This window comes from Narcine bancroftii, chromosome 7 (assembly GCF_036971445.1).
Source record: "Narcine bancroftii isolate sNarBan1 chromosome 7, sNarBan1.hap1, whole genome shotgun sequence".
NCBI lineage: Eukaryota > Metazoa > Chordata > Chondrichthyes > Torpediniformes > Narcinidae > Narcine > Narcine bancroftii.
Window position 1 is genome coordinate 49,456,869 of NC_091475.1, and position 15,186 is coordinate 49,472,054.

The window sequence follows — 15,186 nt, forward strand, 5'->3', positions numbered from 1 at the left end:
TATATTCTTGGACATAGCACAAGTTGACACCACCCCTCAACTTTGCAGCAGTTAAGAATTTGCAAACAATTTTTATTGTATCTTAAACATTTAAAAAAAGTCCAAAGGTGCCTCAGGGAATCACCTGGAAGTAAGATTGAGCCAGAGGGAAAGCTTCAGAAGAATGATCACAATTTCAGTCAATGGTGTGGAGAATGGATGGGTATTGAGGTTGGGACAGTAGAAGGCACAGAACTAGAGAGAAAGCGAGTTAAAACCCCATTATAATGTTTTTTGTTGGGCTGGAGTAGGTTACGTTGGTAGCAAGGGGTGATCTTGTGGATAGCTTTAACATAGAAGGATTTTAAGATGGTGCTAAAACATCTGAGAATTCTGGGTAGAAGCTAGCAAGCTCAATCATGCAATAAGTAGAGATAAAGAGGAATAAGGGAAGCACAATGTGAGTGAATTGTTCTGGAAATGGGAGATGAGAGGATGGAGGTTTTGATGCTGCACAGGACAAAGGAGGGATGCTTTAAAGATAGGACCAGCTGATCCCTAAATTGGAGAGAGTATGAGTTCTGAAATTCAGCTTGATTGGATAAGAAGCAGAGATTGTAAACAACCTGGTTCAGATTTGTGCAAAATATGGTGGCACTAGTAGTTGAAAGGTGATTGGTACTTGAACATCAGTGTAAGATGTTGTTGAAGGACCACATGGATAGGTCACCAAGGAAGATGTAATCAGCTGGAACAAGAACATTCAAATATACGGACCATGACATGTCTTTGTTGATGACTCCCTGAGAGTCCACATATTGGAGGATTTCTTTTGGAGACAGCACATTGAGGCAACTATGATGAAGGCACAAAAAAAACCTCTGCTTTTTAAGAAGTCTGCGGAGACTTGGCATGTTGTCGAATACTGAATTGAACTTATACAGGTGTACTGTGGAAGATATATTGACTGGCAGCATCATGCCCTGGTTTGGAAACTCATCCCCAGGAACACAGAAGACTGTGGAGAGTGGAAAACAAAGCCAAGTCCATCACTGGCATTGAGCTCCTATCCATTGTAAGCATCTATTTGAGATGTTGCCTCAAGAGAGCAACCAAAATCATTAAGGACCCCTATCACCCTTGTCACAATCCCTACTCAGGTAGAAAGTACAGAAACCTGAAGTCCAGCACAAGCATCTCCAAGTTCAAGAATAGTTTTTATCCAATGCCCATCAGGTTCTAGAACTGAGAACTGGTGTTAAAGCATATCAGCTACTGTCTGAGCAGAGACCTGAAGCCATTCAAATCTGCCTATGACAGCAGGTCTCTATGGGTCTACACAAAACGCTGGAACACCTAGACAGCACAGGTGCATACATCATTATTGACTATGGTTTGACATTCAACACCATCATCCCCTCGAGACTGATCAGCAAACTCCAAGACCTGGACCTCAATACTCTACTGTGTACTTGGATCCTGGAATTCCTCACCTTGAGGCCATAGTAAGTGAGGATCTCCTACACAATCTCCCATCAGAGCACGACAGGGCTGTGTTCTTAGCCCCCTGCTGTACCTGCTATAGTCATACGCTTGGTACAACAATAACACCATCTACATATTCACTGACGATACCACAGCAGTGGGTTATATAAAAAGAGGTGATGAGTTAGCATACAGGAGGGAGACTGAAAACTTGGCTGAGTGGTGCACCAACAACAACCTCACACTCAAATGTCTCCAAAACCATGGATCTGTTTGTTGACTTCAGGAAGGGAAAGCAAGAGGTGTACAACCCAGTGATCATTGGGGGAATAGAGGTGGAGAGGGTGAGCAAATTTAAGTTCTTGGGAATCACCATCTCGAAGGATCTTTCCTGGACACAATTCAAAAATGATATTGTGAAAAAAGCATGTCAGCGCGTCTGCTTCTTCAGGAGTTTGCGGAGGTTTGGTATGACATTGCTACCTGGAAAATTTATTCTTGCAGTTACTGCAACTATATTATCTTTATTGATTATCTTTGTCTGGCATTTCTGGTCATTTTACTATTATAGTTAATGTATCTTATGTACTTGTTTGGCTGCAGGAAGAAAGAATGTTGGTGCATCTGTACCTTGTCCTTATGTATTTGACAATAATCTGACATTGAACACAGTATGGTAATCTCCAAGTAACAGTTCATGCTGACTGAGATATTTATCTGTCCCTTTGGAGAGAAATGGGAGTTCAGTTGTGCAGTGAATGTAACTAAATTGATGCTTGCCATCATGCCGAAAAAGAGAGCCTTTCAATTCTTGGAGCAGAAAGCAGCAGAAAGATGAGTTGAACTACTTGGTCATTTGTAAAGAAAAGCAGCTATGGTGAACTTCGGTATCCAGGATAATGTGATAGTAGGAGATCATGCCAGAAAGAGCCTTGACAAGATGAAGTCATAAATGGTTGGATGGTTCAGCCAGATCTGAGTGCTTGCCTCAAGGGGAAAAATCTAACTATTCTGAAAAGTAGTAAAACACAAAAGTCTGTAGACACCATCATGGTTAAAGTAAAAACACAATGCTGGAGAAACTCAGCAGGTCACTGTTTGACTTGCTGAGTTTTTTCAGAATTATGTTCTTATTTTCAATTCTGAAAAATAACTAGGATGGAACACAGTGTGAGATTTGGTGCCAATAAAGGCATCAAAGTAGATGTGAGGAAATACTTGAGAAAATGACATTGGAGGGTCACAAATTAGATAACTGGAGCAGAAAGCCATTGCAATTAAAACCAGAAAGTGAAAGAAGTATTCAGCTCATCAAAACAGGGAGAAGCAGATTTAAGGTTTCAGGTCAATGACCTTTCATCAAAATCAAGTAAAGTTTAAAAACAAACAGAGGTGGGGGAGGTGTAGAGAGCAAAGGGTTTAATCAGGCTGAGTCCAAGAGAATCTGAATGTTGCAAGTGGTGCTAGCTGAGTGAAGGCCTGATAATCACAGCAGGTCTCTTTGGAGGATGAAGGAGATGTAAATAGAGGAAGATGAATAAAAGTTAAGAGTCAAAAAAAACAATGCTGGAACTGTGAGGTTTTTTTAGATTTAGACATACAGCATGGTAACAGGCCATTTTGGCCCATAAGTCCATGCCACCTAATTTAGAACATAAGAACATAAGAAATAGGAGCAGGATTAGGCATCCAGCCCATTGAGCCTGCTCCGCCATTCAATAAGATCATGGCTGATCTTATCATTGACTCAATTCCACCCACCTGCCTTTTACTCATATCCCTTAATTCTTTTTTTATGTAAAAATATATCTAACTGAACCTTAAATATGTTTAATGAAGTAGCCTCAACCATTTCCCTGGGTAAAGAATTCCACAGATTCACTACTCTCTGGGAAAAACAGTTTTTCCTCATCTCCATCTTAAATCTACTACCCTGAACCCAATTAACCTACTCCCCCTGTATGTTTCAAATGGAGGATTGAAACTGGAGCCCCTGGGGAAAACACATGCAGACACAGGGAGAATGTAAAAACTCCTTATAGACAGTGTGGGAAGACTGCAGTTGAAAATCTGAAATAGACAAAGACCATGGAAATACTTTGTTTTTTTTTTATTTCAGGTTTATAAAATCTTTGTAAGGCTGTTGAAAGTGAGTTATTGTTCTTTCTGTGCATAGAACTAGTTGAAATAAAGAGATTGTTCAATGATGGGGAGATTTTAGTGCAAAAAAATCTATGGGGACAGGTTCTGTCAATGATGAAGACAGAGGGAGTAGAGAGTGAACACAAGGTATATAAGATGGGAGGGGATGACTAATATGGAGTGAGATGTTTACATGTAAAAAGAATAGAAAGCAATTAATTCCAAATGAAAAGACTCAGAGGACCAACATTAAGCTTCATATAATTGAAGTGGGAATAATAAACTATAATCAGTAATAGCATCCTTGAAAACTAATGGATTGTTATGAAATCCAATCTGGTTTTCTGATGTCCTTTGGGAAGGTGTCAGGCCCAATGTGACTCCAGACCCACGGCAATATATTTGACTCTGTGCTGCCCTCACTTCACAAGCTATTCAATTTAGAGATGATGTTCTTTTTCTTTGGCTTGGCTTCGCGGATGAAGATTTATAGAGTGGGTAAATGTCCACGTCAGCTGCAGGCTCGTTTGTGGCTGACAAGTCCGATGCGGGACAGGCAGACACGGTTGCAGCGGTTGCAGGGGAAAATTGGTTGGTTGGGGTTGGGTGTTGGGTTTTTCCTCCTTTGTCTTTTGTTAGTGAGGTGGGCTCTGCGGTCTTCTTCAAAGGAGGTTGCTGCCCGCCGAACTGTGAGGCGCCAAGATGTACGGTTTGAGGCGATCTCAGCCCACTGGTGGTGGTCAATGTGGCAGGCACCAAGAGATTTCTTTAGGCAGTCCTTGTACCTCTTCTTTGGTGCACCTCTGTCAAGGTGGCCAGTGGCGAGCTCGCCATATAACACGATCTTGGGAAGGCGATGGTCCTCCATTCTGGAGACGTGACCCACCCAGCGCAGCTGGATCTTCAGCAGCGTGGACTCGATGCTGTCGGCCTCTGCCATCTCGAGTACTTCGATGTTAGGGATGAAGGCGCTCCAATGAATGTTGAGGATGGTGCGGAGACAACGCTGGTGGAAGCGTTCTAGGAGCCGTAGGTGATGCCGGTAGAGGACTCATGATTCGGAGCCGAACAAGAGTGTGTGTATGACAACGGCTCTGTATACGCTTATCTTTTTGAGGTTTTTCAGTTGGTTGTTTTTCCAGACTCTTTTGTGTAGTCTTCCAAAGGCGCTATTTGCCTTGGCGAGTCTGTTGTCTATCTCGTTGTCGATCCTTGCATCTGATGAAATGGTGCAGCCGAGATAGGTAAACTGGTTGACCGTTTTGAGTTTTGTGTACCCGATGGAGATGTGGGGGGGCTGGTAGTCATGGTGGGGAGCTGGCTGATGGAGGACCTCCGTTTTCTTCAGGCTGACTTCCAGGCCAAACATTTTGGCAGTTTCCGCAAAACAGGACGTCAAGCGCTGAAGAGCTGGCTCTGAATGGGCAACTAAAGCGGCATCGTCTGCAAAGAGTGGTTCACGGACAAGTTTCTCTTGTGTCTTGGTGTGAGCTTGCAGGCGCCTCAGATTGAAGAGACTGCCATCCGTGCGGTACCAGATGTAAACAGCGTCTTCATTGTTGAGGTCTTTCATGGCTTGGTTCAGCATCATGCTGAGGAAGATTGAAAAGAGGGTTGGTTCGAGAACACAGCCTTGCTTCACGCCATTGTTAATGGAGAAGGGTTCAGAGAGCTCATTGCTGTATCTGACCCGACCTTGTTGGTTTTCGTGCAGTTGGATAACCATGTCGAGGAACTTTGGGGGGCATCCGATGCGCTCTAGTATCAATAATGATCAATAATAGCTGACCTAGCTAGTGACAAATAACGATAACACATTCCAGGAACTGATAGGACAACCCTCCTTGTGCCGCACCGCCCCCCCCCCCCCCCCCCGGACAATGGAATCAGAGAGTCAACTAGTGGCCATAAGGGGTTAATCTGCAGTAGCTATAGATGTTACCGTAGACCAACTGAGCTGGGAGTCTGGGAGAGAAGCAGAGCACAATAAGACTGATTGGGAAAGACAGGAGAGATAAATTCAGTGGATTAGTACAGATGAGAAGATGGTTCAAGTGACAGTAGATGATAAAGCCTACATGAGATTAGAAGCAGGAACTTGAGCACATGGACCTGATTCAATTAACTTCTCAGGAGAATAACTGAAAATTTTTGAGCAGAGTGGAGCAGAGTAGACGTAGACTGGATCTTTTCCATTATTTTTGGTAAACTGGTAGTCACATATCTAAAAAATCTTTCATTCAAAAAAATAGCACACTGCAATATGTTATTCTTTTAAAATCCTTTTTCTCAATGACTTCATCCCACTATCACCCTTTCATCTGCAGTTGGTTGGCCAAGGCATGAACAGCTGCAGCAGATGAACAGGGTGCAAGCTGCCAACTCTGATATAAGTTGTGTGACGTCTGGTGTTTGGTTGAACAGCAGAAATTACCAAGTGAAATGATCATCAAGCTTGTAATTTTGAATTTACAGGTTAAAACTGTTAATAATTGAAAATTACAATCTGAATAATGACAGATTCCTGTGAGAAATACTCAAGGATTGTAGATGTTGCATAAAAAATCCAGCAATAGTAACCCAAGGTCACCGTTGCTGGAACAAGATCATAGACCCATTAAATAATAAATTTATTTGCTATCTATTTTTGTTTCCTGTTGCTCACAAAGCAAAAATAAATAGGTACAGGATATATTTTTAAAAAATAGCATGAGAACTGCAAAGCACAAAGCCAAATGAAGCTTTATTACATTTCTGCAGTCTTCACATTGGAACAAATTGAGCAAAATGCGGAATGATTTCAAAGCTTCATTAATGCGCTCGAATTATATCTATCAGAATCAGAATTTATTGTCATGAACATGTCACGAAATTCAATGTTTACCGGTGCTCTAAGTTACATTAAAAAAAATAAATTAGTGAAAAATAAGAGAAAATGAGTTAGTGACTCTGGGTCATTGTGCGTTCAGAAATCTGATGATGGAGGGGAAGAAGCAGTTTTTGTACCACTGGGTGTTCGTTTCAGGCTCCTGAATCTCCTTCCTGATGGTAGCAGTGAGAAGAGGAAATGTGATGTGAGGATCCTTCAGGATAAAGGCTGCTTTCTTGAGACACTGCCTCTTGTAGATGTCCTCAATGGAGTAAAGACTGATACCATTGATGGTGCTGACGGAGTTCACAGCCCTCTGTAGCCTTTTCCTGTTCTGTGCATTGTCACCTCCATACCAAACAGTGATGAAACCAGTCAGAATGCTCTCCATGGTCCACCTTTAGAAATTTGCACATTTCGGTGATATACTAAATCTCCTCAAATTCCTCACAAAGCATAGCCACTAGCAAGCCTTCTTTGTGGTTGCATCGAAATGGAGGCCCCAGAGCAAATCTTCAGAGATGACAACACCCAGGAATTTGAAGTTCTTAACCCTCTCCAGTCCTGACCCCTGGATGAGGACTGGTTTGTGTTCTCCTTATTTCCCCTTCCTGAAGTCTATAATCAGGTCCTTAGTTTTGCTAACATTGAGTGCAAGGTTGTTGATGTGACACCACATAACTAGCTGATCTATCTCACTTCTGTACACTTACTTATTGCCATCTGTAGCCCCTTTCACATTGGCTAACTGGTAAAAAGGTGGTTCAAAATAGTCTTTTGCCATTCATACTGGACTAATGTTAACCAATTCTCTGCGCCCTTTCACACACACCACCTGGCATCTCAGAGCCTCCAGTGGTTACCACCTCCAGTGGTAACGTCTTGCATACCCTCTGTCCCTTTCACACTGGGCTAACCGGTGCGCCGATTCAAAATGAGTTGGTGATGATGACCCTCTCTTGGCAGTTTAGCCCTGGGCAATTTGACACCTGCGTGCTGGTTCGAGAGCATTCACACTGGCATATTAACTGGTAGATAGGCAGTTAATTACTGGGTTAAAGTGCCAGTGTGATTCTGCCAATGAGGATCATCGATGAGAATCATTACTCATCTAATGCTTAACATGGCTTTGATTTTCTTATTAACTACTCCTTACCATGAAATATTAGCCTATCTCATTTGCATATTTAATTCATCCCTATTGGAATTGGTTTTATTTAACTGCAATTCTCAGTTAGCTACATATGTTTAGAAGCTGATACATTAAGCAACATTATCTTAGTAACCTGATGATTCAAAGGAAACATATTGAGGATAATTGGAACAACAAAACTTCTAAAGTATTCACGAATTTCTATTGTAACTCATCCATTTTTGAACTGGGTATTAATGTGCCTTCACTGTTGGTTTTCTTAAGGGAATTCTCGCTATCCTTTTGCAGCTGAAGTTGGAGCTTAAACAGATTTGTGGCTACGTTATTTTACATAATTGGTGACATCATTTTAGCCTCCATTAAGACAAACTAAAAGTTTTGAAGCACTGAAAATGTGTTTTTCTATATCCTTAACCACACACTAACAAAAATTTGAAATATCTTATTGGTTACCAATGACTTCAATCAGCATAAATTTCAATAACAGATGTGAAGGTAAAATATTGCCCTTTGAGATCATTAGGAGTTACTTAGGTTCTCAGTAATATAAGTTAAATGAATCAGTTTAGAAATCCAGTTGTTCATCTTTATGCTGATCAAATCTTTAGTCCCATTCTCCTGTTTTATCCTCATTCTTTATTCATCAGGTACATAAATAATTTCCCTATGAACTTTAATATTGAACACCTGAACGGCAGCATGGATATGTTCCAGTTCGCCTATTGTAGTAACAGGTCTTTGGTGGATGCAATTTCACTGGCTCTACACAAAGCCCTGGAACCACTGCTCAGCAAAGATGCATATATCAGGATGCTCTTTATCAACTATAATTTGGCAAAATTGATCAGCAGCCTCCAAGACCTGGGACACAACACCCCACTGTGTAATTGGATCCTAGATTTCATCATCTCCAAACCACAATCAGTGAGGATTGGTAAGAACATCTCATCCACAATCTCCATCAGTACCAGAGCACCACAGAGGTTTGTTCTTAGCCCCACCCCCCGCACTACTTGCTATACACCCAGGACTGTGTGGCTCTGTACGACAACCACACCATCTACAAATTCGCTAATGATACCACGGTAGTGGGTGGCATAAAAAAGGGAAATGAGTCAGCATACAGGAGGGAGATTGAAAACTTGGCTGAGTGGTGCACCAACAGCAACCTCACACTCAAATGTCTCCAAAACCATGGATCTGTTTGTTGACTTGAGGAAGGGAAAACAAGAGGTGTACAACCCAGTGATCATTAGGGGAATAGAAGTGGAGAGGATGAGCAAATTTAAGGTCTTGGGAATCACCATCTCGAAGGATCTTTCCTGGACACAATTCAAAAATGATATTGTGAAGAAAGCATGTCAGCACGTCTGCTTCTTGAGGAGTTTGCGGAGGTTTGGTATGACATTAGAAACCCTGGAAAATTTCTATGTTGCAAAGTGTGCTGACTGGCTGCATGGTAGTCTGGGGTATGACTTTCTGAAGTCCTGCAAAAGGTAGTGGACACAGCCCAGGAGATCACAGGCAAAACCCTCCCCACTGTCAAGAAGATCTACAGGGGACACTGCCATTGAAGAGAAGCAGCAATCATCAAAGACCCACATATGCCAGTACATGTTCTCACTGCTACCATCAGGAAAGACTCACCAACCAGGTTCAGGAACAGCTGCTCCCCCTCCATTAGACTCCAACAACAAACTCATCAGGGACTCATTTAAGGACTCATACTTTTGCACTTTATTGATTTTTTAAAATGTTTGTATTGCACCGTCATTTTGTTTACAGTTCTTTATTTGTTTACATGTGTACGTTGTGTCGTTTTTTTTGCAATGAGTGGTAATTCTGCCTCGCCCTCATGAAAAAGAATCTCAGGGTTGTATGTGATGTCATGTATGTACTCTGACAATAAATCTGAAATCTGACTTTCTTAAAAATATATGAATTCTAGAAGCAGAAGCAGACACAATAGCTTAATCCACCATTCAATACACTCATGGCTGACCCTACGCTTCAAGAATAATTTGCCAATCAAAACCCTGATTCTCTGATTCTGTTGGTTACCAAACATGTATTGGTCATAGCTTTCCATGTGAAGAAAGTTCCAAATGGTAACCCAGTTATCCTGAATCTATGTTCCCTGTTTCTCGATTATCAACTTCTCAGTACCATACTGACTACCCTTCACAGAATCCTTCATGCCAATTCTTACTTTAAAAATTCTGATAATTATGGATTAATCATATTGAATTAGCTTGAAAGGACATTTTTTTTATCACAACAATCAATCTATTACAGGTTGAGTACCCCTTATGCAAAATGCATGGGAACAGAAGTGTTTCAGATTTTGGATTTTTTCAGATTGTGGAAATAATGTATTTCGGGTAACTAAGCAGCACAGCAGAATCCCTGTATCAGTGTTAAACAACAGCAGGCTTTTGGACTCCACCTACGATGCTGTGTTTTGATCAAAAGGTTACAGTATACTGTATTTTATTTTTTTCATTGCAATAATGTTACTGATCTTGTCACACTCAAACATGGCAATTTAGGTGGAGATGAATTTCAGATTTCACATGAAAATAAAGTTTTGTACTAACCTTAATTCAGAATCATTTTGGCTATTTCACCTTTGGTCATTTTCAACAATATCTTTGTACCACAGAGCAGAGAATAAGCAAAAAACACAATGAGTGATGCACGCAGGTCTGGCAGTAATTATGGTTGGTAGCAAACTAGTGCCAGAGCCCTACATGGGAAAGTGAGGTCAGGGGTGGAATTTTTCACTTGTGGCATCATGTCAGCACTCAAAAAGTTTCGGATTTTGAAGCATTTCAGATTTTGGATTTTCGGATAAGGAGTAACACCTATCGATGTTCATTGCACTGACTCCAAGGTATCTACATCCTTCTTTATCAAAACTGGACACAGTTGCGTAAATGATGTTTCATCCAAGCTCTGTACAATCTTACCAACTCCTTCTTTTAAACTTAAGTTTCCTAACATTGCTGCAATAAATACAATTTGCCTTACCTGTTGAAGGCATTGCCCACATGTTTACTTTTTGTGTCTTACAAACCAGCTGATGAAGATCCTCCTGTATATCAATATATATGTAATAAAAATAGAATTTTTTTAAAAAATGGTTGCATTTTTATAACCTGACAATTACCCATATTATAGTCCACCTGGTTTCTCTTTTGCCCCTCACTTAACTTGTCTGTACTCCTTTGTGCACTGTTAATTTCTTCCTCACAGCTTGTTTTCCCACCAGGATTTGTATTACAAGCAAACTCAGATTGCATTCACGTCTTCGTCTGGATCCTCAATATCAATCATGAATTTCATAAAAACCAGTAATAATTGATGCTACACCACATGAGTAACACAGCCACATGAAAACTACAACTGCCCCATTGTTGGAGTGCCATGTTGCACAAAGGAAGATGGTTATAGTTATTTTCATGTGCTTCATAAAGAACTTCCTTCCCTGCTAAGGTCAGAAGGGGTTTGTTCACTGATTATTATACAATGTCCAATTCCTTTTAAAATTCTCCAGAAGAAAAAGTAGTCCATGCCCACTTGAGGCAAAAACTTAAACAACTTTAGGCAAGTGATAATTAAGATTCACATCACACCAGTGCTAAGCTTTCCTCATTTCCAGCAAGATAGTATCTAACCTTTCATGTTCAACAGTCAGTCACCCTGCCATCAACATTCACCAGCAACTTAGCTGGAGCAGCTGTATAAATTATGTGGCTACAAAAGCAAGTCAGAGGCTGGCAATTCTGCAGCAAGTCACTCACTTCCAGGCACCCCAAAGCTTTTCTACCACATGCATAAGTGTGATGAAGTAGTTTGATAATGAGTTTACTGTTATATGCATTGTACAATGCACATAGTCAGTGAAATTCTAACTTGCTGCAGCTGAAAAAGTACTTTGTGAATTTTTAAAAAATACAAAACAATTAAAAACCAACAACAGTATACTTAGTAGTAAAACATGAAAATCTGCAGACACCGTGTTTGAAGTAAAAACACAATGCTGGAGAAACTCAGCAAACAGCGTCCTTTATAGAGCAAAGGTAAAAATACAATATACTTATTGAATTAAAAAGAGATAACAAATACAAAAAAATAAGATAATGAATATTCACAGTTATCCAAATGCAAAAGAGTGTCTTAGCAATAGTGATGTTGGGACAGTCTCTGATTAGTGCAATATGAGGAGGTTCAAGAGCCTGTAATGAAACTGTGATGAAACTGTTCTTGAATCTTGAGTCAGTAGTAGGTAAATCATTGGAAGGTGTCTGAAGAGATCAGATGAACAAGTATTTGGATAGCCAAGGACTGATTAGGGATAGTCAACATGCTTTTGTGTGCAGTAAGTCCTGTATAACCAATCTTACAGATTTTTTCAAGCAGCTTACCAGGAAAGTTGATGAAGGTAAGGCTGTGGAGGTTAGGTGAGATACAAACTAGAGGACATGGGTTAAGGATGAAAAGGGAAGCGTTTAGGGGGAATTTCTTCACACAGAGAGTGGCGGGAGTGTGGAACAAGCTGCCAGTTGAAGTGGTGCATGCGTGTTCAATTTTCACATTTAAGAACAGTTTGGATGGGGGGTTATGGAGGGTTATGAACTGGGTGCAGGTCAGTGGGACTAGGCATAATAATAATCTGGCACAGACTAGAAGGGCCAAAAGGGCCTGTTGTTTTGTGCTATAATGTTACATGGTTCTGGAGATGCTGCTCTTCAGTCTTCTGTACCTCCTGCTCAAAAGGAGGACTGAGAAGAGTTTGTGAAGGGGGTCCTTTGTGATGTTTGCTGCCTTCTTGAGGCAACACTTACATAGATGATCTCAATAGCTGTGATAGACCTATCTATGTTTCCACTGGAGCCTTCTCCATCCTGGACAGTTGAATTCCCAAGTCAGTCCATGATTCAACAAGTCAATATAATTTTCACATGCACCTGTAAAAGTTTGGTAGAGCAGAGGCCAAATGCCAAATCTTCTCAGACTCCTGAGACTCCTTGGACTCCATGCCTTAATGTGTTGGCTCCAGGAGAGGTCTTCTGAAATATAGACTCCCAGAAATTTTCAACTTGCCTGGGTAAGTGTAGCTAGGGAAGTGACTTTTAATTGCTCTCCAAGTTTTACATAATTCTGATTTGGAAATATATTGCTGATCATTCTCTGTGGGATGGGCAATAAATCCAGATCTTACTCTTTATGTTTCTTCCTTAAATTTTTCTTATATTTGTTTTTAGTCTTAAATTTATGCAAACCTTACTCGCTGACGCACTTAACATTTTAAATCAGTGGTTCTCAACCTTTTTCTTTCCATTCACATACTACTTGAAGTAATTCCTATTCCATAGGTGCCCTGTGATTAGTAAGGGATTGCTTAAGGTATTACGTGCGTGGAAAGGAAAAGTTTGAAAACTACTGTTTTAATCGTACCTCATTGACTTGTTATGTGCGTGGTTTCATAACTCCAAAGGAAATCAAGCAAAATATTTCAGTAACAATTGGGTTTGGAGTAGTGATTCTCATCCTTCCTTTCCCTCTCACATACCACTTTTTAAATAAAGAGGAACTGTTTCCAATATTGAAGCACTTCATGATTTTGAAGTTCTCTATCAAATTCAACCTTAATCTTTTCATTTCTATGGAATAATTTTAACTTCTAAAATCTTTCCTCATAACTGAAGTGACACTAGTTCGTGTGCTCTGAACAATTTGCAAGGTCTTGACTTTGTGTAGTGTAGCCCCCCCCCCCCAGAAATACCCTTTTTAGTGTTTTACAAATAGTTTCAGATAAGCAGTATCTTGCTAAAATGTAATTTGAATAACACTGCACTTGTTAACATGTAAATTACTGTATGTCATTATTCAAGGTAAATAGAACATCCATAATTCTTTATTATTTTTAGATTTTGTGCCAAAGCATGTTGATAATAGACTTACTTGGTCAGATGAGGTATTGTCACCCACCCCAAGAATTCTTAATTTATCTAATCGGGTAAGGATAGTGCAAGGTGTTTCCCGATGGATGTGGAAGAAACATTAAAGAACATGACAGATGAGGTCTCTCTCTTGTGTTAAAAAGCAGCCAATTCCAGAATGGCATTAGGAGGTTTATTGCCTGCCCAGTTTGCTGGGGAATGGAATGTGGCTTGGGACAACCTAAAAGAAGAGGAGATATAACAAAAAAGGGTGATTATAAATAGCTACTGGGGCCCTCAGAAGATCAATTGCTAATCTAGCCAGCTAGCTTTAAACCCATGTTTTAATCCAATCTAATACATTTTGAAGTTTCCCAAAAGGTTTCTCTGGTACGTTATATAAACTCTAGGAGTACCTCAGTATATTTAAGAAAGTGTCCTTGATGTTACGGACAAATTATGGCTGGAGATTGACTGTCAAATTCAGCAGCCAGTGCTATAAGAGAATGCTGTATCTCGAAATGCGGTTATTCGATATGAGTTGAAGAAAACATGCCAAAGTATGTCGAGGACTTTCGTGTCAAATGAGGCTGACACCTGTCATTACTGTCATTCAAGTGTCCTACTATTCTGTCGTATTGTGCAGAAGCACAGGCACACAGATCCTCAGTTTGGAAGGCTGCATCATGGTACATTTACGTACTATTGCAGCTGCAGTCCAAACTGGCTATGTCACCCTGAGCTAATTGGGGTCACAGGCATTTTTACCATCTGCAGTCATGTTGTTTAAAGGAGTTTGCAGTATTGAACTGACACAGACCGGGTCATGCTGACAATCATTTTCGAGTTTTGAGAGTTTGTGCTCTAAAGTTTCTGAACTGTAAACAAAATGATAGAAGTTATATTGCAGAGAAGAATTTGTTCTGCATTTGTGCAAGTGAGTAAAATTCAATGCCTTTTTTATTAAGAAAGGGAGGGGAGGTGCAGCTGACTGAAAGCAGGCCTGAAAGAGCCCAGAGCCCATGGGAAGTGCAGGTAACAGCATGCTGTCCTACCAGCTGTTTCAGCGCCTATTACACTGTCAATTTGTTGCCATGCAGCAGGTGCTTGGACTCACATTTGATCTTTAATCCTCTGCCAAGGCAAAGACCAGGCAAGAGACAAGTCTGTCCAGAACCTTGCGTTGGCAGGTGTGGAACTGAGCAAGGTAAGAAAAAAGGTGTGGGGTGTGTGCATGTACTAATGCTGAACCATGTTTTTATTAATGAAAAGAAACAATATTTTGCATTTGGTTTTGTGTAAGTTTTATTGTCTTATTGTATTTGGCTTTGTATTGACTGCCAATTAACAAGTTAACTTGACCATTGATAAATTCTGTACAATAATTAATATGCATGTTTGTGATTTTTTGGAGTTATTACTTAGAAGAAAGATAGAGAGATTACAGTGAATTCTGATGTTTTCCACCTCAGTTTTTATCATTTGCATTGCTTTTACAAACTTCAGCTTCTGTATTTGAGATTAGAAAGGGTTAGCAGATATTTCTTCAGCTGTATGATGCCACTTTACAAGCTCAGTGCTTAAATTGCTTTCTTAATAAATTTAGTAAATTG

At 40.3% G+C, this 15,186-nt stretch overlaps 1 protein-coding gene across 3 annotated transcripts in view; it reads left to right on the plus strand.

Moving 5' to 3' along the window:
• The window catches only part of map3k7cl (map3k7 C-terminal like), a 122,081-nt gene that overhangs the window by 22,643 nt on the left and 84,252 nt on the right, over positions 1-15,186 (plus strand). Inside the window, exons 1-2 of one of the 3 annotated variants that reach the window (XM_069890058.1) lie at positions 14,341-14,510; positions 14,716-14,780. Coding sequence is in view for 2 of the 3 variants with exons in the window: in XM_069890057.1 (XP_069746158.1) it covers positions 14,596-14,608; positions 14,716-14,780 (78 nt within the window). In the remaining variant the exon portion in view is untranslated. The other 2 variants (XM_069890057.1, XM_069890056.1) reach the window with 2 other exon arrangements.